The sequence below is a fragment of the Aspergillus pseudonomiae genome, assembly GCF_009193645.1.
Source record: "Aspergillus pseudonomiae strain CBS 119388 unplaced genomic scaffold BDV37scaffold_36, whole genome shotgun sequence".
NCBI classification, from domain to species: Eukaryota; Fungi; Ascomycota; class Eurotiomycetes; order Eurotiales; family Aspergillaceae; genus Aspergillus; species Aspergillus pseudonomiae.
Window position 1 is genome coordinate 225,808 of NW_022476028.1, and position 22,775 is coordinate 248,582.

At 49.3% G+C, this 22,775-nt stretch overlaps 6 protein-coding genes across 6 annotated transcripts; 3 read left to right on the forward strand and 3 right to left on the reverse strand.

Annotated features, from left to right (window-relative positions):
• Nucleotides 1-4,963: 4,963 nt before the first annotated feature.
• On the forward strand, nt 4,964-8,223 carry BDV37DRAFT_127659 (leucine-rich repeat domain-containing protein). Its single transcript, XM_032078682.1, has 3 exons — nt 4,964-5,236; nt 5,466-5,644; nt 5,742-8,223. Exons 2-3 carry the CDS (start codon nt 5,603-5,605, stop codon nt 8,100-8,102), a joined length of 2,403 nt encoding a protein of 800 aa, XP_031941108.1. The 5' UTR covers nt 4,964-5,236; nt 5,466-5,602; the 3' UTR covers nt 8,103-8,223.
• A 2,044-nt stretch (nt 8,224-10,267) lies between these two features.
• On the forward strand, nt 10,268-11,981 carry glcA (type 1 serine/threonine-protein phosphatase catalytic subunit GLC7). The gene is made up of 4 exons (XM_032078681.1): nt 10,268-10,677; nt 10,762-11,163; nt 11,334-11,633; nt 11,700-11,981. Exons 1-4 carry the CDS (start codon nt 10,501-10,503, stop codon nt 11,793-11,795), a joined length of 975 nt encoding a protein of 324 aa, XP_031941109.1. The 5' UTR covers nt 10,268-10,500; the 3' UTR covers nt 11,796-11,981.
• A 699-nt stretch (nt 11,982-12,680) lies between these two features.
• sar1 (Arf family GTPase SAR1) lies at nt 12,681-14,619 on the reverse strand. Its single transcript, XM_032082066.1, has 6 exons — nt 14,430-14,619; nt 14,122-14,225; nt 13,948-13,987; nt 13,773-13,838; nt 13,347-13,646; nt 12,681-13,263 (listed from the first exon to the last, which is right to left on the reverse strand). The coding sequence occupies exons 1-6, from the start codon at nt 14,446-14,448 to the stop codon at nt 13,223-13,225; spliced, it is 570 nt and encodes a 189-aa protein (XP_031941110.1). The 5' UTR covers nt 14,449-14,619; the 3' UTR covers nt 12,681-13,222.
• Nucleotides 14,031-15,076, reverse strand: BDV37DRAFT_127715 (uncharacterized protein). Its single transcript, XM_032078683.1, has 2 exons — nt 14,430-15,076; nt 14,031-14,225 (listed from the first exon to the last, which is right to left on the reverse strand). Exon 1 carries the CDS (start codon nt 14,968-14,970, stop codon nt 14,461-14,463), a length of 510 nt encoding a protein of 169 aa, XP_031941111.1. The 5' UTR covers nt 14,971-15,076; the 3' UTR covers nt 14,031-14,225; nt 14,430-14,460.
• BDV37DRAFT_249332 (DUF2457 domain-containing protein) lies at nt 14,620-18,002 on the reverse strand. The gene has a single exon (XM_032082067.1). It carries the CDS (start codon nt 17,361-17,363, stop codon nt 15,183-15,185), a length of 2,181 nt encoding a protein of 726 aa, XP_031941112.1. The 5' UTR covers nt 17,364-18,002; the 3' UTR covers nt 14,620-15,182.
• Nucleotides 18,003-20,627: 2,625 nt separating this feature from the next.
• Nucleotides 20,628-21,556, forward strand: BDV37DRAFT_127939 (uncharacterized protein). Its single transcript, XM_032078684.1, has 2 exons — nt 20,628-21,304; nt 21,392-21,556. Exons 1-2 carry the CDS (start codon nt 20,901-20,903, stop codon nt 21,447-21,449), a joined length of 462 nt encoding a protein of 153 aa, XP_031941113.1. The 5' UTR covers nt 20,628-20,900; the 3' UTR covers nt 21,450-21,556.
• The last annotated feature ends 1,219 nt before the right edge of the window (nt 21,557-22,775 follow it).

Here is a 22,775-nt window from a genome sequence, read left to right on the forward strand (position 1 = left end):
ATGTGTCGCTGAAATCCGGGGAGCATCGGTATGCATCCTGCCCACGCACACGAACGAACATTCTGCGTGGGGGAGAAACACGCGGGATCGGCCTTAGGGACTGACCTACCATGACCATCGAGATATTGGGTCATGGATGATATTGAATGCGCAATCAATATTGACAACTCCGGGACTCCCATACATACACCGTATCACATTCAACCACGGAATCCCGATGGTAATCAGGTAGTAGGGAACACTTTCCCAGTCGTATCTTCATATACAGTCTCATTTTGACCATTGGGAAGAAGTGCCGCCGCTTTCCAGAAGCACGTCACAACATTAGCGGCCTGAATCTCAATAGTACCGTCCGATTATACTGTATCGGCGACCATCTGTGTCACCTCTGAGGGTTCGAGACTGGGCCAACTATACGACCTTGACTATATTGCAAACAAGCCTCTTAGAACATCGAACATTGCATTGCGGGGTAAATTTCCAGTCAGACCGGAGATTTTTACAAGTGGCAAGCTAGGAGGGGTCCTGTTGAAGAAAGCCCCTAATAATAGTTATAGAAAGAAACAGTTGTTCGTCAAGATTACTGGGGATTTTTCTTTTCTTTGCGTCCAAGGCGACAAAAACAAGGCGCGGGTGGATGATTTGCAGCTACTGCTCGATCTGGTTGGTCTGACTGCACTCCAAAGAACTAAACCAGTCCCAGTATAGACGATGGAACTTAGCTGCATTGCTCGAACAAAACCATTTTAGCCTACTCGCTTGGGAAAGACTTTATCATGCAATAAAAATGCATGGGCAACGTGACCACAGCAACAGTTGCCTGATGAGGATGATTCTGTAACAACTCACTTCTTACATACAGTAGTTGCGATATTTTTCTTTGACCCTCTTTCTTTCTTGATTTCACTTGCCCTCGACTCAAAACTTTACCTCAGATTACCTTTCATTGCATTTCGTTCCACCAATATGCTCCTCCCACTCCTTTTTTACCCACTCGATCCAGGATGAAGCGATCCGCTCTACCAGGTTTCTCAACCCGTAGATTTGGATATCTCGGCAAATGACGATGTTTGCCATTTCGGCGGTCTACCCATTTTATTTTATTTTATTTTTTTTCTCTAGTAATGAAATAAACTCCTGGCGCGGTAACCGCCTGGTGTTTCATCATCGGCTTGCATCCTTGGGACCTTCACCCCCTTTGTCTTTGGGATGGAATTCCTGAGTGAATCAATCGCTCTCGTGGCTTTCCTAAACGGGGAGGCTGCATCAGGGCTAATTTTAAAAAACCTTTTTACCCCAACACCACCACCTCCTCTTCGCCCTTGTTCTCCCGCATTCTCTCTAATGCATGACGATCGGGGTCGGTGTTTTTTTCCACTGGGTACGTGTGCCACACATACATACACACACACACACTAAGATACTCCCTTCCTTATCGAACATCGCTGCTTGGCACTTCTTAGCCCTTCGTCACTGTATGAACGCAAATGCCTACTCGGACGGCTGTGATTGGTAGGAGAATCGCACCTCGCGGGAGCCACCCGTTGATCATTTGAGCGGTGGACTCCCAGTGTCCTTTCGGTGGAGACCCGCCTCGTCAGATCTTCCATATCCACCAATCCACCGACTAGTAATCACCGACTGGGTTGCCCTTTCCGAGGATTCAGTTTGAGGTGTTTTTTTGTTCTTTCTTTCTTGCTTTCTTTCTTTGCTTTGCCGTAGAGACTACGATGTCATAAATTGATGATCATGTGAGTGGCCCGGGGCTTGATTGGTGACGGGCAGAATAAGGAGTCCCGTTCCAATGCCATCCGATGACCCATTTCTTCTTCCTCCATGTACGGTCTGTACGGAGTCGAGATACGCATACGGAACTGCCTCTTATTCAGTCCTCTGGCACTGACGTAGTGTACAGAGGATGTAAGGCAAAACGTTGCTACATTCGGGGAGTGGAGGTATCATCAGCTCCAGCATGGTGTTGTCGCCAAGAACATTCTTACCCCATCGTGTCTTACACCATGATCCAGGGATCTTGCTCAACACCCCCCAAGGAAACCTACTCCTTACTTCATGCATAATATCGAAAGGTTATATGCCAATCCGCCAATGCAGATTACTCTTCTTTTTCATCCTACTCGCTTGTGCAGCACTCCTCACTTGCTAAGTTATGCAGAGCCTGACTTGGTGAACTTATTTTCCTATTGGCGATACCGCAGGTCTCACTACAGAGTAGGTAGTACATGCTGCAAGTCAAAAACATACAGCTGTAGTTCGCTCGGCATCGGTAGGTTAGCCGTCCGGTTAATATAGCAATGCACGCCCACGGACAGTAAAACTGGTTTGAGCACTTGATACTTCTTCGCCGGCCTCCTCAACTCTACTGGTAATTTAGAGGCAATATATGTATCATGTTTGAAACATGGTTGAATCGCCTGAGGTATCATGTGGATCCTCCATTCGACCTCCATCAGATACGTCTGAAGATGCGGCACGAAAGGTTGTCTGTTTCCATATCCGGGGGCGGGTTACGGTCATGTACCAATCATGGGCGTCATCCTTTCAAAGCCACTGACCAATATCCTTGTTACGATCGGTGTTTAGAAGAGATCACACGAACGTGGGCCGCTGAGACGAAGTCGAAGTCGAAGTCGAAGAAGGCCAAAGGAAGAGGCCGGGTTGGATCCGTGGGTCAAGTATGATGTATGTTCAATGACCTATTTTCCGATTTGGGACAACAGAGGGATGGAATTACCGAAGAATGTGTGGTGTGATGATGGAGCATGAGCGGTGTGACTGACAGGCGGATACGCTGTTAGTCGCAGGAGTATATCGATGATACGATCGGACTAGTGTTATCGTTTTCTCCGATAGTGCTGGAGTCACAGATCCATCTCATTCCCTCTCTCGATCATGATTCTTCTGCCAATTAGGATATCAGCGAAATAAATGGGCTGACTCATGATGAAAGATGCGAGATTCATGAGTCAAGGGAAATTCGAAAAGCGATCGCCCATATAACATGACTGAAATTCTCTCGGTCCGAAGTAGGCTGAGGTCATTTGATACTAAAAGATTGAGGAACTAACAAATTAGCGCCCTCCACTTGAGCCTCCGAAGAATGTCAACGTCAGTGCGAGATACCGACGCAGTACTCCGGCACTGATAGGAAACAAAAATGCGGCAGTCCCTCCAGGAGCCCTTTGTTCCGAGTTTCGTCTCTGGTAGTGTTGTGGTAACCGTAGGATCTCATGCAGACACAAGCGCCATGGGTCTGTTTGAGACGTTTCTAGACCCCATCAAAATGAAGCCGCTACTGTATGGTCTTTTTGCACGATACCTATACTTAGGAACGATGGAGGATTTGGTATTTACTACTAAGGTACCTAAGTACTAGTGATACCCCTATTGCCTATTGGCGCCATTCCTCTGCATGCGCCAACCTCGAACACCCCCCTCGAGCCTCTATACCTGGTCAAGCGTCATGCAGGTGACCAGGATACGTCCGTGATTCGTCCAATGCCGACCGACTGAAATGCCCGCCAGGACGCTATCGGCTGCACGTTGCGCCCCACCACCAATCACGATGTGTACTGTCCGTACCAACAGGTGGGTCTTCTCAACCTTAGGTAACGAAAGCACGGGTCACCCTGACATCCTTCCAACCATCATTTCCCACCCCTCCAACAAAAAAAAAAAAAACTTTTCAGACCTGCAGATGGAGGTTGAAGCCTTTTTTGAATTGGTTACGAACAAAACAAATTAATCCATAGTGATCAGCTCATCTGCCGTCATGGCAGAAGTACATATACGAATCATATTACGAATGACGAATTACCTGCTAACTTGGTTCATCGATAGCCTTTCTGTCGTCTTCCTGTTGACCTCTCATCAATAGATTGTTTTTAATCTATTCTTGCATCATGGTATTCAATGTACACTGTAAAGGGCCGATCGGGATACCCGCTCTTGAGGGACTCGGAAAGTTACTCCACCTTACAGAGCCGAAGAATGTCACTTCCTGGGTTGGATGTTATGTTGATTGATGACATGACACTCCTTTCAATCTGAAACTGATCGATATTTGCCGTTCCAATGGTTCACCGAAGGGGCCAAGAAGCATGCCCCAAATTTTCGGACACTGATTGACTGGTACAGGAGTGCGATAGAGAAGGTTCGCAACCCCGCCATCGGAGATACCCTCATTCTCTTGGTCAATCTTCCAGAAAAGAGTCGTCTTCATGATTTGATAAGGACAGAGGAGCGGTCGACACACGCTGAGTAACGACTAATCTATACGAACCATTGTGGCCACCAGTGAGATTTCCAGATAAAAGGGGTAAAAGGTTAAAACAATTAAAAAAAAGAGAGAAAGAAAAAAGAAAAGAGACATCCATGGATGATGCATACGAGGTATACCGCATACAGCGTAGTATTTCCCAACTGTACCCGGCTGCGCCCGTACCGTACGGTACGCATGCATGTACGGACCTTGAGCACGGGTACAGCGGCTCGCCAACCAAGGGGAGATCAGAACACCGATAAGAGGGTATCATTTTATATACGATAATTAATTATATTAGTATATCGCCAGCCGCTGTTCCCTCAGCATCTTCCCTCTTCCTTCGGTTCCTTTTTTCCTCTGCAACCCCTCTTCTCGCACGAGTACTATATATTTCTATATCAAGAAAAACAGGCTGGGTGGTCATCGACATTGATCCGGATCTTTTCTTGGAGTGTATTAAAAATACCTGTTTCTGTCAGTTTTTTACCCTTCGATTTTATTTTGGTTATACATTTTTTTTTTCTCCGTTGCCTGCTTGACATTTTTCCTGTTCCCCATTTTAACTCAAGCTAAATTACCCTGTCATTCGCTGCTGACGCCTTCTCAGCCCCTCTCAGCTGATTGATCGAGTGCACATCCATATCCACCGTTGCCCCCCATCATCCACCACCACTAATTCCACTAGGCGGTGGTTCTCGCATTTTAGCGCCCTTGGATCCTCTCTTTTCTATCCCATCCCATCCCGTCTTCTCCTTTTGGGTGGTCACCGTTTTCAGCACGCCTCATTTTCTCTGTCCAGCCGACTACATCTTTCCCCCAGCTGAGTACTGGAGAATCACCTCTTGTCTCAGCTCTCTCCCTCCAAGCTATTCATCAAGCATTGTCGTGGTTGGAGACCTCGTGAATTAGTTACAGGTCTCTTATCGATTATTTTAAATCCCGGAGTTTTTCCAGGTATGCTCACCTCTCCTTCCTTTTTTTTTTTTTTTTTTTTTTTTTTTTTTTTTTTTTTTTTTTTTTTTTTTTTTTTTTTTTTTTTTTTTTTTTTTCTTTTTCTTTTACACACCTCTCAGTCCGGCTGCGATTCCCAGTAGCCCTGGAGCCTCTACTTGGTGACTATAGACGGCATGGGAGACGTGCTTCAGTAATCGTGGCTGACTGTTTGCTTCCCCTGACGTAACAGGTCCTCTCGCGTCTCACTTTCCCTGGTTGTCAGCAAAATGTCGACTTCTGTTTTGAACACTGCGAGTAGTTGTTGAGCGCTCCTCTTCAAAGTTCGCCTGACGTGATCGTGTCTCGTTGGGCGAGGCATTGTCCGTAATGGAGAAGCTGAACAATGAAGATGGACAGCTTTTCATAAAGGTTCGTATTCCATGCATGACACAGACCTTGTTCATTCTTTGTCCGGACTCGTCAATAGGCTAGCTTCTTTATCCACTAACCCGCGGTTGTGATGCAGAATCTCGCCAGTTTCGTACGAACCCATGAGAAGGCACTCGCCAACGCGCTTCAGTTGAAACGCCAGCCTAGCAAAAATGCGTCCACTCAGTCGAGCTCGTCTACGAGCTCGGCCTCGTCGGCTTTGGCGGCAGCCTTGTCATTCGGTGCCTTGAAATTCACCTCTCAAACTATCAAACCCGCTAAACTTACCCTGACCCCTCACCACCTCTTCTATCTCCTCTCCCGGTTCGAAGATCTCTCTATAGCCGTGGGCCCTATGAATGTTAGACTGGAGAATATTCATACAGACGTGTCGCAGTCCTATGTTTCGTTCCTGAATAAGCCTCAACGGTCCAGGGGCGACAGGGATTCTATCCACTCTGTATCAAGTGTCCGTAGTGTCATGTCTGGTATGAGTGCTCTCTGGTCATCATTCGGGCTCGGCTCGAAGGACTCCGTCTCCAGGTCAGAGAAGGCCAAAGCAGCCCTAGAAGCAGATCTTAAATATCTATATTCTGCTTTCACTAAAATCCCGTGCTTGCGTCTAGCCCCTGACCGCCGTGCCCGTCTGATCCGCGGATACGAAGAGTTTCCTTTTGATACCGCCGTCCCTCTCCACTCCTTTAAAAATTTGGGTGGACTAGAGATAATTGATATAGACTTTCGCTCGTTCTTCGGCTGGGACCGACTATCCGAGCAACTACGCACCCTTACTGTGAAAAGAGCCAAGCTCGAAGATCCGGCGGATCTGTTGACGCGGATAGTGTTGGACGACATTGACAAGCGCCGGCGGCGATCGTCGAAGAATCAGCAATCGCCTGTCCTGGGGTGGAGTGGGCATACATACCCTCAGCCGGTCTACAAGTCCGACCTCTCTGGCTCCATCTCTGCTCCAGGATCCCCGGTGGCCGATACGGCGTTCGGTACCAGCACCAGTCCCCAGGCGGCCCCCATGCTTAGAGTAGGATCAGAAGGTGCTAGAGGCCATGCACGAACGGGAAGTATCTCGCCCACGCGCCCGACAAGCTCCAAACACTCTTCCCACCGTCATAGCCGGCGCATACGACGCACCGGATCGGGTAGTTCAAACTCAAGTGATAACACCGGTCATCGTAATGGAAGTTCTTCGAACCTGGCTGCTGGCGGTCTTCCGCCGTCCAAATGGCAGTTTTTGCGCCATCTGGGTCTCCCAGACAACTCTTTAACCTCCATCACGGCCGCCGGGCTAGCTCCGGTCGCTAATACGCTGTACTCGCTTGATCTGTCGGCGAATCTCTTCACCGAAGTCCCGGACAGCCTCGCAACGCTGGTTGCTTTGCGGGCCCTTAATCTCTCAAACTGCATGATAGAATCTCTCCACTCCCTGTCTCGCAACCCTCTTCCCGCTATAACCGCTCTTAACCTTCGCGGCAACCGGCTTCGCTCGCTTGCGGGGATTGAAAGACTACTCTCCCTGGAACGGTTGGACCTCCGAGACAACGACCTGACCGACCCCACTGAGATTGCCAGACTTACGAGTCTCCCTGAGATACGGGAGATTTGGGTGTCTGGAAATCCTTTCGTGAAAACGCATTCCGGCTACCGCGTTGTAATCTTCAATCTCTTCCGTCGCACTCCGGGATACTCGGAGGACATCATCATCAATGGATCCGGCCCAGGGTACACGGAGAGGAAGCAGCTAGTTGATCGAGTTGCCGAGCCCGAAGGTACCCCGGTCATACGATCAGCTGCCGCGGACCACTCGGCCGTCGTCAGCAAACCAGCCAACACCGCAGGGCCGGGAGCCGCAGCTGCCGGGCCCGTTGAGGGAGATAATGGTTATGCACGACGAACACTACCAAATGAATATGGCGTTGAGTCTACTCGCCGGAAGAAAGGTCATCGAAGGAGGATTGTCAACACGTCTGTGGAGAAGGTCTCAACTGATGGTAAAGAAACCCCAGGTGCGATGGTGCCTTCTGTCCTTCCTGTTGAGCATATCCAATTACCCGTTGATCCATTTGTGACACCGTCTTCCGACCGTCAACGGAGATCTGATGGTGGACCTCAGGTCGGATCTGCGAAAGTTCAAAGCCCAGAAAAGGTCGACAGTGATCCAGGCGTCTCCAGCCAGCCGATGAACGAGTCTTTCATACCTCGGGCAGTCCAGGACTTGGACTGGAACGTGGATGGAAAGTTCTACCGGCGGCAACTGGAGGCTCTGAAGCACGACGTCGGCAACACCTGGCTCCATGCGCTGGGAGACCGTGGCTGGGATCAGCCACCGCGGGACATCAACGTTCCTCGCACGGGTGTGAACCTTGGGGATACAGCAATCATCCCAGCGGAGGCACTCACCCGGGCAAACAATCTGCCCATTCTGAGCGGAGGCCGACCCTGAGTTGCCCATCCGTATCTACTGGTTGGTGTAGCACCAAGCAGCACAAAAAGTCGTTCGAGTTGACTCGTTTACCTGGTTCCTTTCGCCGATCAATTTCTTTTGACTATTATAATCATCCCCGTCACATTTCCTACTTGTGGCAGTGGCAGTTGGCCACTGAGTGCATTTGGTGGCGTTCTATGGCCTTTCGAGATAGCGGGCCGGATGTCTGAACATTTCTGCTTTTTACGACTACGATATTGTTACCCTCTCCCAACTCTCCTATCTACCGTACACCTTGCATTCGACCGTTTCAGGCTGGTCCATGTTATGGGAGGCACTTTATTCACGAGATTCACCGTCTCTAGACCGCATGTATTATTGTATTTGGTGAAGGGTTTACGGTGTTCACAGGCGTTTCTGAAGATTTTTGTGTCCTTTTTTTTTTTATCCAGCCTTTTGATGATTTCCTGATCTTTTTTTTTTTTTTCTTCGCCTCTTTTAACTCTTCTTCTATTCTTCATCCTCTCTAATGATTGACTGAGAGGGCTCGACTGACACCTGTTGAGATGCCGTTGTGTTGAATTGCTTGATGTATACCTCTTATCTGTTGTTTCCTTCTCCTATCATCCCAAATTACCCCCTGCTCGAGTTTCGGAGTTACGCAGAGCAGTGATGAAGTTCGGATCTAATGCATGAGACATGAAAAGAAGAATGTGCGACGAGTTATTTTGCGCGCGCGCGAGAGAGCTGAGAGTGAACCAGTCTCTCCGTGAATCCAATACTAGCAGTAGTGATTGAATGCAAAAGCGCGTTGGGCGTTGACGAGGATGCACTGCGTCATAGATTCCGCGTAGGCGTATCAGTGTCGTTGGGATAAGAAATGCTAGGCGACTAAGGCGTGTAAGTGCTTTATGCACAACATCTACTGACCGGAGAAAATGTGATTTGATGGGCGGGCATGGCTCGGATTGCATGTTTTCTCCTACTGGTGAGGGGGGAAAAGACAAGACTGCGCGCGATCGGAGGGTGGCGATAGACGACGATCAGACGGGGATCAGATCGGAGGAGGCATTGATCACACATATTCCGTGTCGAGTGGAAGGAATCTTGTCTGAATATGGCTGGGGGGGAAGAAGAGAAGGGAATCCCGTCGTCATGATTGTCCAGTTTTAGTTCGTATGAAGGATGAAAGAATTGAAGTTGGAAGATGAAGTTGAATGAATGAATGAATGCATGGAGGTGGAGAGGAATACATTCTTCCCAAACCGACGCGGGACCAATGAGCGGGCGGCGATGGCCGGGCGGCGAAGCGGTTGAAGGAAACCTTTTTTTCTCTCAGGTTGACCAACTCGTTCCTTTTCTCCCTCTCACTGGTCAAGCTGGTGAGTTCCTCTGCTGCCCTTTGATCTCCTGCCCCGTCTCGACCCTGGTCACTCACTCACTCACTCCTCCTCGTCCTTCTCCTCTTCCCTCTCTCTCGCTCCCTCTTCCTCGCTCGTCTTCAAGATTTCAACACAAGGAAAAGAAGAAAAAAAAGCAAAAGGAAAAGTTCTCATTCTCAGTCTGCTGCCCAAACAGGTCCCCAATCTAGGCCGAATTATCAAAATTTTTCAGCCGTCCGAGCGGAACAGGAAAAAGATCCCTTGATTGCCGACGCTTTTCGCTCTCGCTCTCTCAACAAATCCCTTCCACAACAACCCCTTCACGCCACCACCAGATCGCTTTCGCTTTTCGAGCAAGCTTTCCCATCTCAACCCTCCGAAATCTGTACGGTTTTTCGGCCATTCCATCCCATTTCATTTCTCCCAAAAGGGAAAAAGAATAGCCCCGTCGAGTTTTCCGCCAAAGACTCTTGGTCAACTTCTTTATTTTTTCCGTGTTGCTCCACCATCTTTGAGGCTTCGTCTCATCTCCCGGAATTCGCATCACCTCGCTCTCACCGCGCGTCATCTACGATCTGAAGGGGAGTGTTTGATATTCACACCTCGTCTGGCTCCTCGCCAGATTTCCCCATTGTACGAGGCCATTCGGCCTGTTTTCGTTTCCCTATCTTCTTGTTCCCTTTAGATTCGTTTGGTAAGCGCTCCACCCCTCTTTCATCGCTCGCTGTCTCAACCACGACGAGCAAGAAATCTCCCGAGCGCATTGTTCACGCGTTTTTCGCCGGGCCCTGACCAGAGTTATCGAAATTTTCTATCCGTCATGACGGGAGAGCGATGCTAATCGTATGGTTATCACAGTATAGACGCCGCGTCATCGTAACTAGCGCTTCGCGAACTACCCTTTATCCTTCCTTTTCTTTCCTTTTTTTTTCCCTTTTCTTTCTTGCCGTCGTTGCCTACGGTTGTGTGCATTGTCTACTCTTTGTTTTTTTTTTTCTTTCGCTCCCGTCGTCTCTCGTTAGAGCCCCGTCGCCATGGCTGATCAGGAAGTGGATTTGGATTCGATCATTGATAGATTGTTGGAAGTGAGGGGTAGCCGCCCGGGCAAGCAGGTCCAGTTGTTGGAATCGGAGATTCGCTATCTCTGCACCAAGGCTCGGGAAATTTTCATCTCGCAACCCATCCTGCTAGAGTTGGAAGCGCCAATCAAGGTAACGCCGCGGCCCTGTCTCCTGAGCCGGAATCTCGGGTAACAATGGCATTGTCCCTGACGGCTAACACGCTGGCGCGATCAGATCTGCGGTGATATTCACGGCCAATACTACGATCTTCTGCGTCTGTTCGAATACGGTGGATTCCCGCCCGAGGCCAACTACCTGTTCCTCGGAGATTACGTGGATCGTGGCAAGCAGTCGCTCGAGACGATCTGTCTACTCCTGGCCTACAAGATCAAGTACCCCGAAAACTTCTTCGTTCTTCGTGGAAACCACGAATGCGCGTCCATCAACCGTATCTACGGCTTCTACGATGAATGTAAGCGGCGGTATAACATCAAGCTGTGGAAGACTTTCACCGATTGCTTCAACTGCCTCCCCATTGCGGCCATCATTGACGAGAAGATCTTCACCATGCACGGTGGTCTGAGCCCCGATCTGAACTCCATGGAGCAGATTCGTCGTGTGATGCGTCCCACTGATGTAAGTGCCTCCCCGTTACCCCACCCCCACCCGTCCTGGTTGTCTGTTCGAGGGCGATTTTGCTCGGCCCTCGTGCAGCTCAGCCAGGTGTCACGATGGGTTCTCCCAATCTATCCAAATCCTCTCGCCTGGCTCCTGAAGCTCAAGGCTTGGCCTGCTAACGAGAACAGATTCCTGACTGCGGTCTCCTGTGCGATCTTCTGTGGTCCGATCCGGACAAGGACATCACGGGCTGGAGTGAAAACGACCGAGGTGTCTCATTCACGTTTGGTCCCGACGTCGTCTCCCGTTTCCTCCAGAAACATGATATGGATTTGATTTGCCGTGCACACCAAGTGGTCGAAGATGGCTATGAGTTCTTCTCCAAGCGTCAACTCGTCACGCTTTTCAGTGCCCCCAACTATTGTGGAGAGTTTGACAACGCTGGTGCCATGATGAGTGTCGACGAGAGTCTACTCTGTTCCTTCCAAGTATGTTGCCACTCCTGTTGCCCCCATTCAATGTGACGATGCAGGAAGCTAACCCGTTCCGCGCAGATCTTGAAACCAGCAGAAAAGAAACAAAAGTACGTTTACGGGGGCATGAGCTCAAACAGGCCCGTCACTCCTCCGCGAAAGCAAAAGAAGAAGTAAGACATACGAGCTTTTCCATGTGCAGCAGGTTCGGACGGAGATAAACACAACATACCCACCCACTCATCACCACACGAGACCGGATCCAGATCCCCCGCATCATCGATGGCCAGTGCATTAGACGGTCGGAAGCAGCAGATACAACAGGTCACCCGAAAGAGCCTTACGATATGCAGAGCGTCATTTCCTCCCCCGCATACCACCTCCAGCGACTCCGAGTGATATCTTTTCCTTTGCGCTGAATATGTTATTTTCCCTATCTCTTTATATGGAAGGTACTTCTGCTCCCGTCAGGGTCGGTGTTTTTATTCCTTTTTTTTATTTTTTTTTTCTTTTACTTTCTATTTCCTTGTTTATCTTCACTTCTTCCTTTTACTTTCCCTTTTCATTAACTCTTGTTTTGTTCGAATCATTTACTGAGGGAGGGGAAGCGACGGGCTGCATCTGGTGTTTTCCGTTTGCGCTTTTTTGAAAATCTTCCTGTGAGTGTAATGCCAACCAAATAAGCAACATGTCCATGTCTTTGAACTGCAAAATCCATCCCATACTCCAATAGCCGTCCTTGCTTACCCTGCCCTTCCACCCTCCATAACCCTTCGCCCAGTGGACCCGTAATGGATCCCCCGAGGGTCTTGTGAAGCGGCCCCGTGCATGAAACGTGAATGGATTGGATGACTTTAACGAACACCACATGCCATCATCTCAGCATATCATGTATCCCTTGTCATGTTTATGATGAGTCCATGTTATCGATTGATTCTTTTCATCTAGCGGCAAAAGAAACTCGACACTGATGCGACAACAGTCTATGCTACCCTTCTCCCTTTTTCCTCTTCCTGGCTCGTCTGTGCAGAGGTGGTGGAGGTTTTTTTTTCGGATCAATTCGTTCGATTCAATGTATTACTGTATTTTAGAGGCATAATTATCGGACTTGTTGATTTCTTTCCCTTTTCTCATTCGGGTAAAGACTTCGTTAGTAGAAGGGTAGGTATCTGTAGTGCGTTGAATGAGTTGTCTAAGATCTACAAAGGTAATATACAAGTCCCGTGTTCTTGATGCATGGGTACAGAGAACCATTGCATATAGTCATGATGTAAAACTGCCAACGGCCTCTCAGGATCTAAAGTCTTGTGATAGAGTTCTGGCCTGGCCCAAGTCAGTGTGCATATAACGCTTAAGGTTTTTCACGTGGTACTCCGAGCAAAAAGAAAAATTAGACCTAGTAAATAGCTAATTCGAACAAGCTAAATCGATTGACGATTGACCATAATCAATTACATGCCACCGAAACCAGGAGAGACGATGTGCGAGATATCAAATATAGAAAGAAGTACTCCGTCCAGTCCATCTACTCATGAACTCCCTTCCCCTACCCCTTGGAAATGTTTCCGCTCAAGCTTGCCTGCACTTTTTTGGGGTTTTCAAGCTTAAACGTATTGAGACAGCCACCTGATACCCTCGCCGTAGCCTGCGATTGATTAGTTTTGGTGTTTTTCCATGGGATGTGACGGATAGATTAGGGATGGGGCTGAGGGGCTTGGCAGGACTCACCCTGTCTCATCACAACACTGCACATGAAGACCTCGATCGGCCGGATGCCCTCGAGCGGCACCTTGCCCTTTCCTGTGGTCTGGTAGAGTCCCAGCTGGTGTCGGAGTTCGTCCTCGCTGACGGCGTCGGGGTGGTCGATCTTGTTGCCGAGAATGAGGAAGGGGACCTTGGCGAGCTCCTCCATGGCGAGGAGGGCGTCGAGTTCGGCCTTGGACTCGGGGAAACGCTCGTGGTCCTTGGCGTCAACGAGGAAAACGATACCGCTCACTTCGGGGAAGTAGTCCTTCCAGAGACGACGGGCTGTACTCGGGGTACGTCGTTAGAAGTTGATTCGCCCAATCCAAGGTGTATGGGGCGAGTTGGTTGGGGATAGAGCGTAGACATGAGGGAGGGATAGGAATGGTAAACTGTGTCTGATCCACTTACCCTGCTGGTGACCACCCAAGTCAAAGGTAGTGAAGCGGTTGTTTCCAATAGCGAGCTCCTCCGACGCTGTTGTTGGTGCCTCGTTAGCCTTTGTACCAATTTGCCACCCAATTCTAGTCCCCCAGTAGATCGGCCCGTGCCACGTCCACGTCATTTTCAAATCAAGGATACATACTCGGATGAGCGGTAGGCTGGAGAACGGCAACCCGGTCGTTCTAATATTTCCCTCGCGTTAGCATATGATCTCCCCGTCTTTCATTTCCTGGGCCGCAATTGAGCGGCCCCATCACACTGCGCCTGGGTATACGGTGGCGGGAACCGGAGAGCACGTGCAGGGGTAGGTACGCACCTTCAACATGTGCAGAAGGGTCGTCTTTCCGGCATTGTCAAGGCCGAGGAAGAGGAGCTTAGCGTGCTTGTTGAGCAGGCCGAGGGAGGCCAGGACATCGTAGACTGTGCGGAGGCGACCATCAGCGACTGTATTCCTTCCATCGACGGTGTCTCAAGGCAGAAGATGTCCAGGTAATGGAAGGGATCAAGAAGAGATCCTGTCCCAAGGGGGGGAGGTATAATGGAGTTTTGCATTTGGGTATGCAGATCGACTTAGTCAAAAACAAGCGGCCGATCGGGTAAACAGGGAACGGGAGCAGCACGTACACCAGTTAATGATCCACATGGTGAGATCGATTCAGTCCGGACGGGTTGGTACTGAAGATCGGTGATATGGAGGGTGAAGCTTGCGAAGGCTGGAGCGCTGGCGGTGAGGTTTGAAAGAAGATAAGACACGGTTGCGGTGGTCGACGTTGGCTTTCGCTTGCCTGACGCTTAGCGCTCGGCTAAGCCAACCAAAGCGCCGGGAGATCAGCCGGGACCACGTATGTAGTATCTTCTGCCTCAAACCCTGGTCTTTCTCTTCTCTTCGATGCTTAGGAAATTCATCTACAAGGAACATAAGCAAGTCTTTTGTTTTGTATATGTTATTTTGGATTTGTTTGAATTTCGGATATTCTGAGGGATCAGCACACTGATCAGTCGGTTGGAACCTGTATCTACAGCGTTGCGCGCAACAACAACAACAACAACCAAAAGGGGGTATACACTTCATGAACCGCCTCCATGCAGCAAAAATAAAACAAAAACAGACCAAACCAGAGTCCCGACCCGAGAAACAGAGGCCGCCCAACAGAAGGGATGTCATAAAAATAGTAATAAAAGGGAATGCGGGTAACAAATATGTATCACAAGAAACGAAGAAGCAAAGGTGATCGCCCTGTAAATGCAAACAAATGTCCTCCGAAGCAGAAAGCCATCAGCCAGGTAGGAAACAACAGTCAACGAGTGGGTGATCGTTAAGAATAATCAATATTTACAAGAAAGGCATATATCCCTTCCGATGAAGAAAGAAAAGGTCTAGACAGATAGGACGAGCTGTGCATCTTCTCCGACGCCGTAGGCTCGGCACCTCTCAGCAACTGCGAGGCCCAGGTCCTTCATCCGTTCAGCACCCTTTCCGGGAATGGGTCGCCGTACCATCTGCTCCTTGGCAGCTTTGCGGCAATGTTGACGCCAGTACTTTTCTTTGCGCTTCTGGCGCTTTTTCTCGAGACCCTCGACAATATCGATGGGGCCTCTGGTATGCACTTCACGAGTGCGGGATGATTCACGCTCAGGTGACTCTCGGAGAGGAACAATACCGGTCCAGCGATAAGAACCGTCCTGTTTAGCGAAGAAGGGGTTGGGGGTCCGAGGCAGCGACTTGGTACGAGTAACGTGCCGGCGTTGAACCAACTCGCTTATGTTCATGCCAGGCTGAAGATGGGTGGACTCATCGCTGACAATCCGTTCGGCTTGAACCGGGGACTTCAACTTCATTGGCGGGGGTGGGGAACGAAGACGTCTCGGGGAGGAGCGGCCATGGCGACGAGGAGGAGGTGGAGATACCATGCGCTTGGGAGACAAGCGAGGAGACTGCTTCCGAGTCTGATCAGCTCCGGACCTTCCTCGAGCCGGTTCATCGACCATAATAGATTCTTCCAGATCGTCGTCATCCTCCTCATCCTCCTCATCAAGATCCGATGTCGGGAAGCTAGGGTCGATGTCTTGGGGGATGATGATTTGTTTGGAAAGCCGACGCTGCTCGATGCAAGACTTGTAGGCAGCTTCTAGAGGCCGATCTTCGTCAAACGTGCCGCAGACGAAGTCAGTACTGTCAGGCAGATGGGGAGTCCTAGGACGCATCTTCGTAGGCTTAGCACGGTTGATGCCTTTGCCCGAGAGCGCAGGTGGCCATCTCCGGCTCAGATCATCATGACCAGAGTCGAAGGACGTGTTTGAGTCCCTGCGAGGGAGGACAGCAGGAGGAATCTCGAGGGTCAGAGGGCTGGTAGCGGCAGTGGTCGAAGCAGGAGCCCAGAATTCATACTCGGAGCCATCATCGCTTTCATCTGAATCGGCGAAGCCTGCCTCGTTATCTGACTCGTTACCGTCGTCCGATGAGAGGTCACTGGAAGAGTCGTCGTCATCCTCGTCATCATCCTCATCCTCATCGTCGTCGCCCTCTTCTTCGTCCTCAAGAGCCTCCTCTTCTGCTTCTTCGCCGAGTTTCCTAATTGCGATTTCTTTCTTCATACAATCACTCATAGTGATCTTGTCCGTATAGTCACCAGACTTAGTGACCCATTCATCATCTTCCTCCTCAGAGCTAGCGAACTCGTGGAAGCGAGTGGCCTCAGATTCTTCAAACTTGCCCAATCCGCTTGTGGGTACACCCCTCTTCTCGGTGGCTAGCTTCTGGTCCTGGGCGACTGGAGACATAACCTTCTCAGGGGACGCCTTGCGAGCGATGGGGGCAGGTGACCCACGAAGACGTGATCGTATATTGACACCGCGGCACGGAGACCGTTCTCTTTTCGTCTCCGGATCACGGGCTGGGCAAACGAAGGTGAGGACTGTCCTCCGCTTCGCAGGCTCTGTGGGGGTAGGGTTGGTATCATTCTTCTGCGCGGTCGGTCGTTGCGGTGTGGGTGGTTGGGCCTTGGGCTCCTCCGTTTTACGCCCACACGCAAAGCTGATACATCTCTTGCGTCCGAGGTTGGCCTCAACAGTCGACTCGCTCGTTTGGATGGTCAGCTTCTTGTTGCTGCCCATTGATGGGGTTTTGCTGGAGAGCTGAGCTGGCAGAGGTGGACTGGGAGTGCTGGACAAAGATGGGCTGCTGAGGCCCTCGTCGCTAGTCAATTCAGCAGTCGACACACCGCTCACGTTACTATGAGGGTACGAGCGGTAGAAGGACCGGTCATGGGGGGAGGGCAGCTCTTCGGACGGGCTTATAGTCGGACTGTGCCGGAGGGCACGAGTGAGGAGGGATTCTTTCTTATCACTCATGGCGGTGGGGGACTTGACGTAAACCACACCGTCGTCAACGTTCATTTGGGAGGTATTCAGGAACCGGTGATCGGGAGGTTCATCAATGTCCTCAGCCATTGCGTTTTCTTGCGGGGCAGACTTGTTGGACTGATGAGGTGAGAGTAGCATCTTCAAGATGTGTTGTATCGACGAGAAAGGTCGGTCACCACCACGGAAGTTGGCCATCACTTTATGATTAAATTAATACTGACAAAGCGGATGTGAGAGGAACAAAGTAGGTGAGGATAAGGAGACAGTTCGGTAGGTAGTAGTATGGTGAGCGGTGGAAAGAATAGTGGCAACGACGAGGATTGGAGGATTCAATTGCTTGGAAAGAATATAATCCGATAATTCCAACGATCAAATATATTGAATAAGAAGATACTCTCTCAGTATCGATCAATTGTGCAGCCGATCGAGCCAGAGGGCAGAAGAAAATGGGGTCCCAAAAAGGACGAAGATGGTCATGATATACAAGGCATGGTGTTGAGGTATGGCGCAGCAGGGAAAGGAGACGGATGGCGTCAGGTATGCGGCCAAGATCTGCGATCTACGCCTTCTTCAATAGATGGCAGCTCAAAGAGCGCCAGAAGAAGACGCGTTCAAGAAAAACTCCAGAAAAAAAAACAATGTGTTGGCACTGGTAGGCTTTGAGTTCGAGATGGAGGAAGAAGGAATGCTAAGAGGAAGTCGGAGAATAAAAAAGTGATATTGGGAAGGGAGGGGAGGGCAAAAAGTGTATTTTAATAAAAAAAAAAAAAATTAAATAATCAAAAAGGAAAATAGAAATAAAAAAAAAAATAACAATTTAGCAGCCGGTACAGTAAGTACAGCGTAATTTAGAGGGTTGGGAGGGTTTAAAGGAAAAAATCATAATTAAAACCAAAATAAAATCAAAATAAAAAAATCCCATCAGGGTAAAATCCTATGACGGGGCGCGGGAGAGCGGCACTGGGTTTGGCTTTTTGGGGGGGTGGGAAGCCTTGATCGGTCAGGGAAAGTCACTGGTCAGGAGTGGTCGCCACAGAGTCAACGACACTTGAACAACTACAATTAGTCAAGCAAAAGGAAAAAAAAAAAAGAAAAAAAAAAGGAAAAATGCGAGAATGAGATCTTCTCTTGGCCTTCTTTTCTTCTGCAGACGCTTGGTCCAACCAACCCCGCCAAGACGGACCCACCCTGTCTCTTTACTCGCCAAACTGATGCATGCTTCTGTTCCTGCGGCTACGGGACGCTGGCTAAAAAATACAGTAATACAGTAATTTTTGCAAAGACGGTGTACTGCATAGAATCGCCTGATCGAGGATAATTTGGGAGGAAGTCTTCCTCGAGAAATGCTGTCTCAAAGAAGATCTCTATTTCTTACTGGAAGCGAGATCATCTCGTCTAATTGTCTGAAACTGTGTAGGTTAACCCTAAGTTTTGAAGGACTGGAAGAAGACTGAATGTTACAAGCCGGTTTCACCCATCGGGACCGGACTCACGCCGAGTGAGAGAGATGACTATGAGGCATTTTGGAAAGGTACCCTGGAATTACCCGAAAGGGAAAGGTAGCTGCCGAGCTGACTAAACCGTGCCAGTAATTTGCCCAACAAGAGCTACATCTTGGAAAAGTACAGACCGAGTTTATGCCACTTACCAAACGCACTGACAAACCCATCGGAGAGTATCCTCAGTAAAGACATAGATCCTATTCTTCTAGAAGGTTAATTCCATGATCCTGTTTCGATCTGACCCAAAAATGGATATTACTAAATCTCGATGAACTATTGATGGCGACCGATTCATGCTGTACTACTGTAAGTACATTTCACTTCACCCCCACGAGGACGGATACCAGGGCGGCACGAGCTGCAGCAGCCCTCGTAAGTCGTAACGCCGTCCCAGAGGTTGCCCTATCGCTTGGTCGGCCCTCTTGCCGGACGAGCGACAAGTAATGTACCCGTAAGTTACCTGGCCATTGCCGCCCCGGAACAACGACAAAGACAAACCACTGGCACGTCGGTTTCAGTGACGATGGAGACAATGATGAAGAATACTCGGATGACTTGGAGACGCATATTATTATGACTGTTATTACTAACAAGCGAAGACACTCTCCAAAAGTGCCACTCGACCTCGACCGCTACTCCTACTCTTACCTAACTAGTTACTGGTACCGTACCAACCGTAGCGACCCAGGACGGGAAGAGTAATGGTAACCAACCCGGTTGACAGCCTGAGGCTGCACTCGGCCAAACTGCTTTCTTGGATTCACCTGGTCACTAGGACGAAACCGGCTCCCAGCACTAAATTAGAAGCAACCCTACAATCTCTGGCGCTTTACGCGCCTTCATCTTCGAGTTAAACACAATTAAGTCTAGTGAATCTGACTCTCCTGGTCACTATCGCGTACTATTGGTGATACTGTCATTTCCAAGACTTGAATAGTCAAGGGCGAAACCAAATCTTAATGAATCATTACCTACGTTCTCGCCGAGCCCCGTTCCTTACTTGACAGCACAGTTCATTCGTTCCTGATCCGTATTCTTGGCTCCTTTTTTTTTTCTTTTTTTTCCTTTGGCTAATGCGGTAGGTTGCAGTCCCGAAGTGCTCTGTACCTTCAACTCTTGAGAAGCTTTACAGAGATCCTACCTGTAAATACCGTACCTTCGAGTTTGTCCAACTTAACATATTTAAAATTGAGAAAGAAGTACGCGGAAGGAATGAATATAGCAACCGAAGAATGGAAGCTGCAAGAGAATCCTCAAGGAATTTCTCGGATCGAAAGCCCCTTGCGTAGCGATGAAGTGTTACTGACTTACAGTACGATGGGAGTGCAACCGTCCACAGAATCCACGGGTTTGGCCGATCACCCAATCAACCATGACGCTATTGACTACTGGATAATGCTACTGTGATGGCCGAGAGTCGCAGCCACCAAAATGGATGATGCTCTCTTCGACTCTACCTCCCTCTGCCGAGAGAAATCAGTCGTACAGTCGTACAGCAGTACACCACACCCAGAATCGAATTTGGAGGGGGTTGTGCTGTGAATATTGGAAACTATTACAGACTACCGGTTCTGGGCATGGCATAGGCAGCTCTTGGCTATCCAGCGGCGATGATAATTTTAATCACCACATTATAAATAACAACCAGGGGAGGATGATCTTGCTCCATTCGGAGCAGAGATAAGTATGGGACTAGTCATAGGCAAAGAGCAATAGAATTGCTCCAAATCAAGTCGCTCGAGCAGCTTACTGAGAATTAGAACTCTGCTCGCTGGACCTTCTCATCCACTTCCCCACATTGATCACCACAGGGATAGGCTTCGAGAAATCCTCATTCCTCGTTGGGCAAGGGTAGGAGATGATGTTATAGAATGTGATTATAGTTCGTAGGGCCAAAATTAGAATAGAATTTAGGCATTCATGATAAGAAAGGCGAAGCACAGAGGCAGTGTTGGAGCTCTGAAGATCACCGCCTCAACTTGCGTCTATCCAGATTCAAACCTGCCCCCCGTACAGAGTACATGCACAGTACATGATGTGCCAAGTCCCGGCCCTCTGTGCAAGGTATGGGAGAAAGTCTAAACAGAGCGAGAAAGAATGGTAATACCTTCGAAAGTGGCCAAAGCCTGATGCCCTCAAAGAAGAGGCCGATAATCTGTCGCATGGAGCATATCGATAACATAAAGGAAACTGAGTTGGTGATGCCTGACCCAGCAAGAGAAGCGGTCAGATGGACTCCCGTGACATCAAATTCAAGCGGAGTCTCAAGGATCTTGGATCACCAACGAGAGAACCAAACGCCGTGGAAATCTTGAGTCTTGGTCAAGCTTCATGCGACTCAGGGATTCCCCCACTTATTCCACGCCTTACTCGGGCTCCTCTGTGGATTTTTCTTCTCTTTCAATTTTTTTTTTTTTTTTTCTCTGTTCTTTTGTTTTTAACCCGTTCTTCCGTCTCCCCTCTCTCTGACTGTTCAACTCTCTCTCATTCGGTACTGATGTTTCTGTTCCCATCGCAGCAAATCATAATGGTTAGAAACTATCATCCCGCTCTGCTCTCACAAGCAAGCATCTTGCCTGGTGAGCACAAGAAAAGAACGAAATACGAGCTACTCGGGTTGCCCATTTCAGTTAGGTAATTTTTTAACTTGCCGTCTCAGGGCTGAATGGGACAAGGGAAAAGGTGGTCTTCTCCAACGCAAGTCATTGACATTGGACGAAGATTGATTGCGACGCTCTCTCTCCGCACGCAAATATTGGAGATCCATGTCCCAGTCTGATACACGCAATGCATAAGACCGGGAAGGGGCATCTGACTTCTCGCGGTTAAAAATCCGACCAAAGTTTAAGCAGATCGCTGCGGAGTGAGATCGCATGTAGCATCGAGCTCGTGGGCAGACCCAGTCGAGCGTCCAGCTGGTCGATGCGTTGTGGTCATCGCAGCGTTCAGTCACCGGTCAGCCTAAAGGAGTAGGTCCTACACTATCCCAGCTTATGTGGCAGGGCTCCGGACAGAACGCTGTCCACACGGGAAGATTTTACACCCTGGGTTACTTCCCTTCCCCCAGCCCTTTCTGCGATGGGGATGGGAGCTGCATCGAACCACCGAGAGGCGACTGGGTGGAGGTCGTGAACTGCCAGTTGTACAGTGGGTTACTTTAGCTCGTAGGCATTTCGGTTAAAGTCTGGGATCAGGAGATAGATGTTTGGTGGGAAATGGCTTGCTGTATAACGGGACGGAGCTATAAACGTAAGATTGGATAAGGGCTGCATAAACACCAAACGGCTTATCAAACATGGGCCGATGATGGCCGACGGCGGCAGAGACTTCAAAGATGAGCGTTTGTATGAGGCATTTATGGGACTCGTTCGTGCTGGTGGGGGGAGCGGGCGTGCACGGGACTCTCTGGCTTCACGCCGGTCCTTTCAGGCCATTTAGTCACGATGCAAGACTGACCCAATCTGGGTAAGCCTGAGGCAGGCAAGTTGGACCAACCCCATCCGGTGCAGTCTTTCCTGAGGTTCTCTCCAGACACTGTCTGTCTGCTACTACTAGTATTACAGAAGTACTCGTATGGAGTACGGATACTATAGTATACATTTCCCCTCATGCATGGTCAGCTTTCTCCAATCCCCCGGCAACACCTCCATCCATTGTCGAATCAAAGAGTGTCTCTCGAGCACAAAACACTACCACTAGTGTGCGAACCAGGACGAGGCAATTCGACCTTTCCTTTCTTTCGACCATGACATCTGCACGGTGCCTTTTTTTTATTTCCCTCTCTCCATCGATCGTCCTTTTGAGCGGGATAATTATAGTCCCCATGGCAGAGTCCACCATTGTTATGCAAACAATTCATTGAGGTGGTTCTCCATTGTCTGACTGGACCCACGATGGTTTTCTTCATTAAACAGGAACCGGTAATGCGAATACGAAATACCTGCGGGGGGTATAGTCCCATACGGGGGGGTACCAGTATTTCCCCGTGCGTGGTAATTTCACCCAGCCCACACAAGGGGGGGAATGAAAAGAATCAAAACAAACCAGAAAAGAAAGCGATTCTTGAAGATGGAAATTGTGTAACCAAGTCACATATGGAATGACC

Coding starts and splice junctions, on each gene's coding strand:
- BDV37DRAFT_127659 (XM_032078682.1), top strand. CDS start 5,603: ATGGAGAAGCTGAACAATGAAGATGGACAGCTTTTCATAAAG. Junction 5,645..5,741: donor ATGGACAGCTTTTCATAAAG/GTTCGTATTCCA, acceptor GTTGTGATGCAG/AATCTCGCCAGTTTCGTACG.
- glcA (XM_032078681.1), top strand. CDS start 10,501: ATGGCTGATCAGGAAGTGGATTTGGATTCGATCATTGATAGATTGTTG. Junction 10,678..10,761: donor AGTTGGAAGCGCCAATCAAG/GTAACGCCGCGG, acceptor TGGCGCGATCAG/ATCTGCGGTGATATTCACGG. Junction 11,164..11,333: donor GTGTGATGCGTCCCACTGAT/GTAAGTGCCTCC, acceptor TAACGAGAACAG/ATTCCTGACTGCGGTCTCCT.
- sar1 (XM_032082066.1), bottom strand. Junction 13,988..14,121: donor CCCTTCTGCACATGTTGAAG/GTGCGTACCTAC, acceptor GGGAAATATTAG/AACGACCGGGTTGCCGTTCT. Junction 13,264..13,346: donor CAGTGTTGTGATGAGACAGG/GTGAGTCCTGCC, acceptor AATCAATCGCAG/GCTACGGCGAGGGTATCAGG.
- BDV37DRAFT_127715 (XM_032078683.1), bottom strand. CDS start 14,970: ATGACATCCCTTCTGTTGGGCGGCCTCTGTTTCTCGGGTCGGGACTCT.
- BDV37DRAFT_249332 (XM_032082067.1), bottom strand. CDS start 17,363: ATGGCCAACTTCCGTGGTGGTGACCGACCTTTCTCGTCGATACAACAC.
- BDV37DRAFT_127939 (XM_032078684.1), top strand. CDS start 20,901: ATGGACTCCCGTGACATCAAATTCAAGCGGAGTCTCAAGGATCTTGGA. Junction 21,305..21,391: donor GGGTTGCCCATTTCAGTTAG/GTAATTTTTTAA, acceptor CATTGGACGAAG/ATTGATTGCGACGCTCTCTC.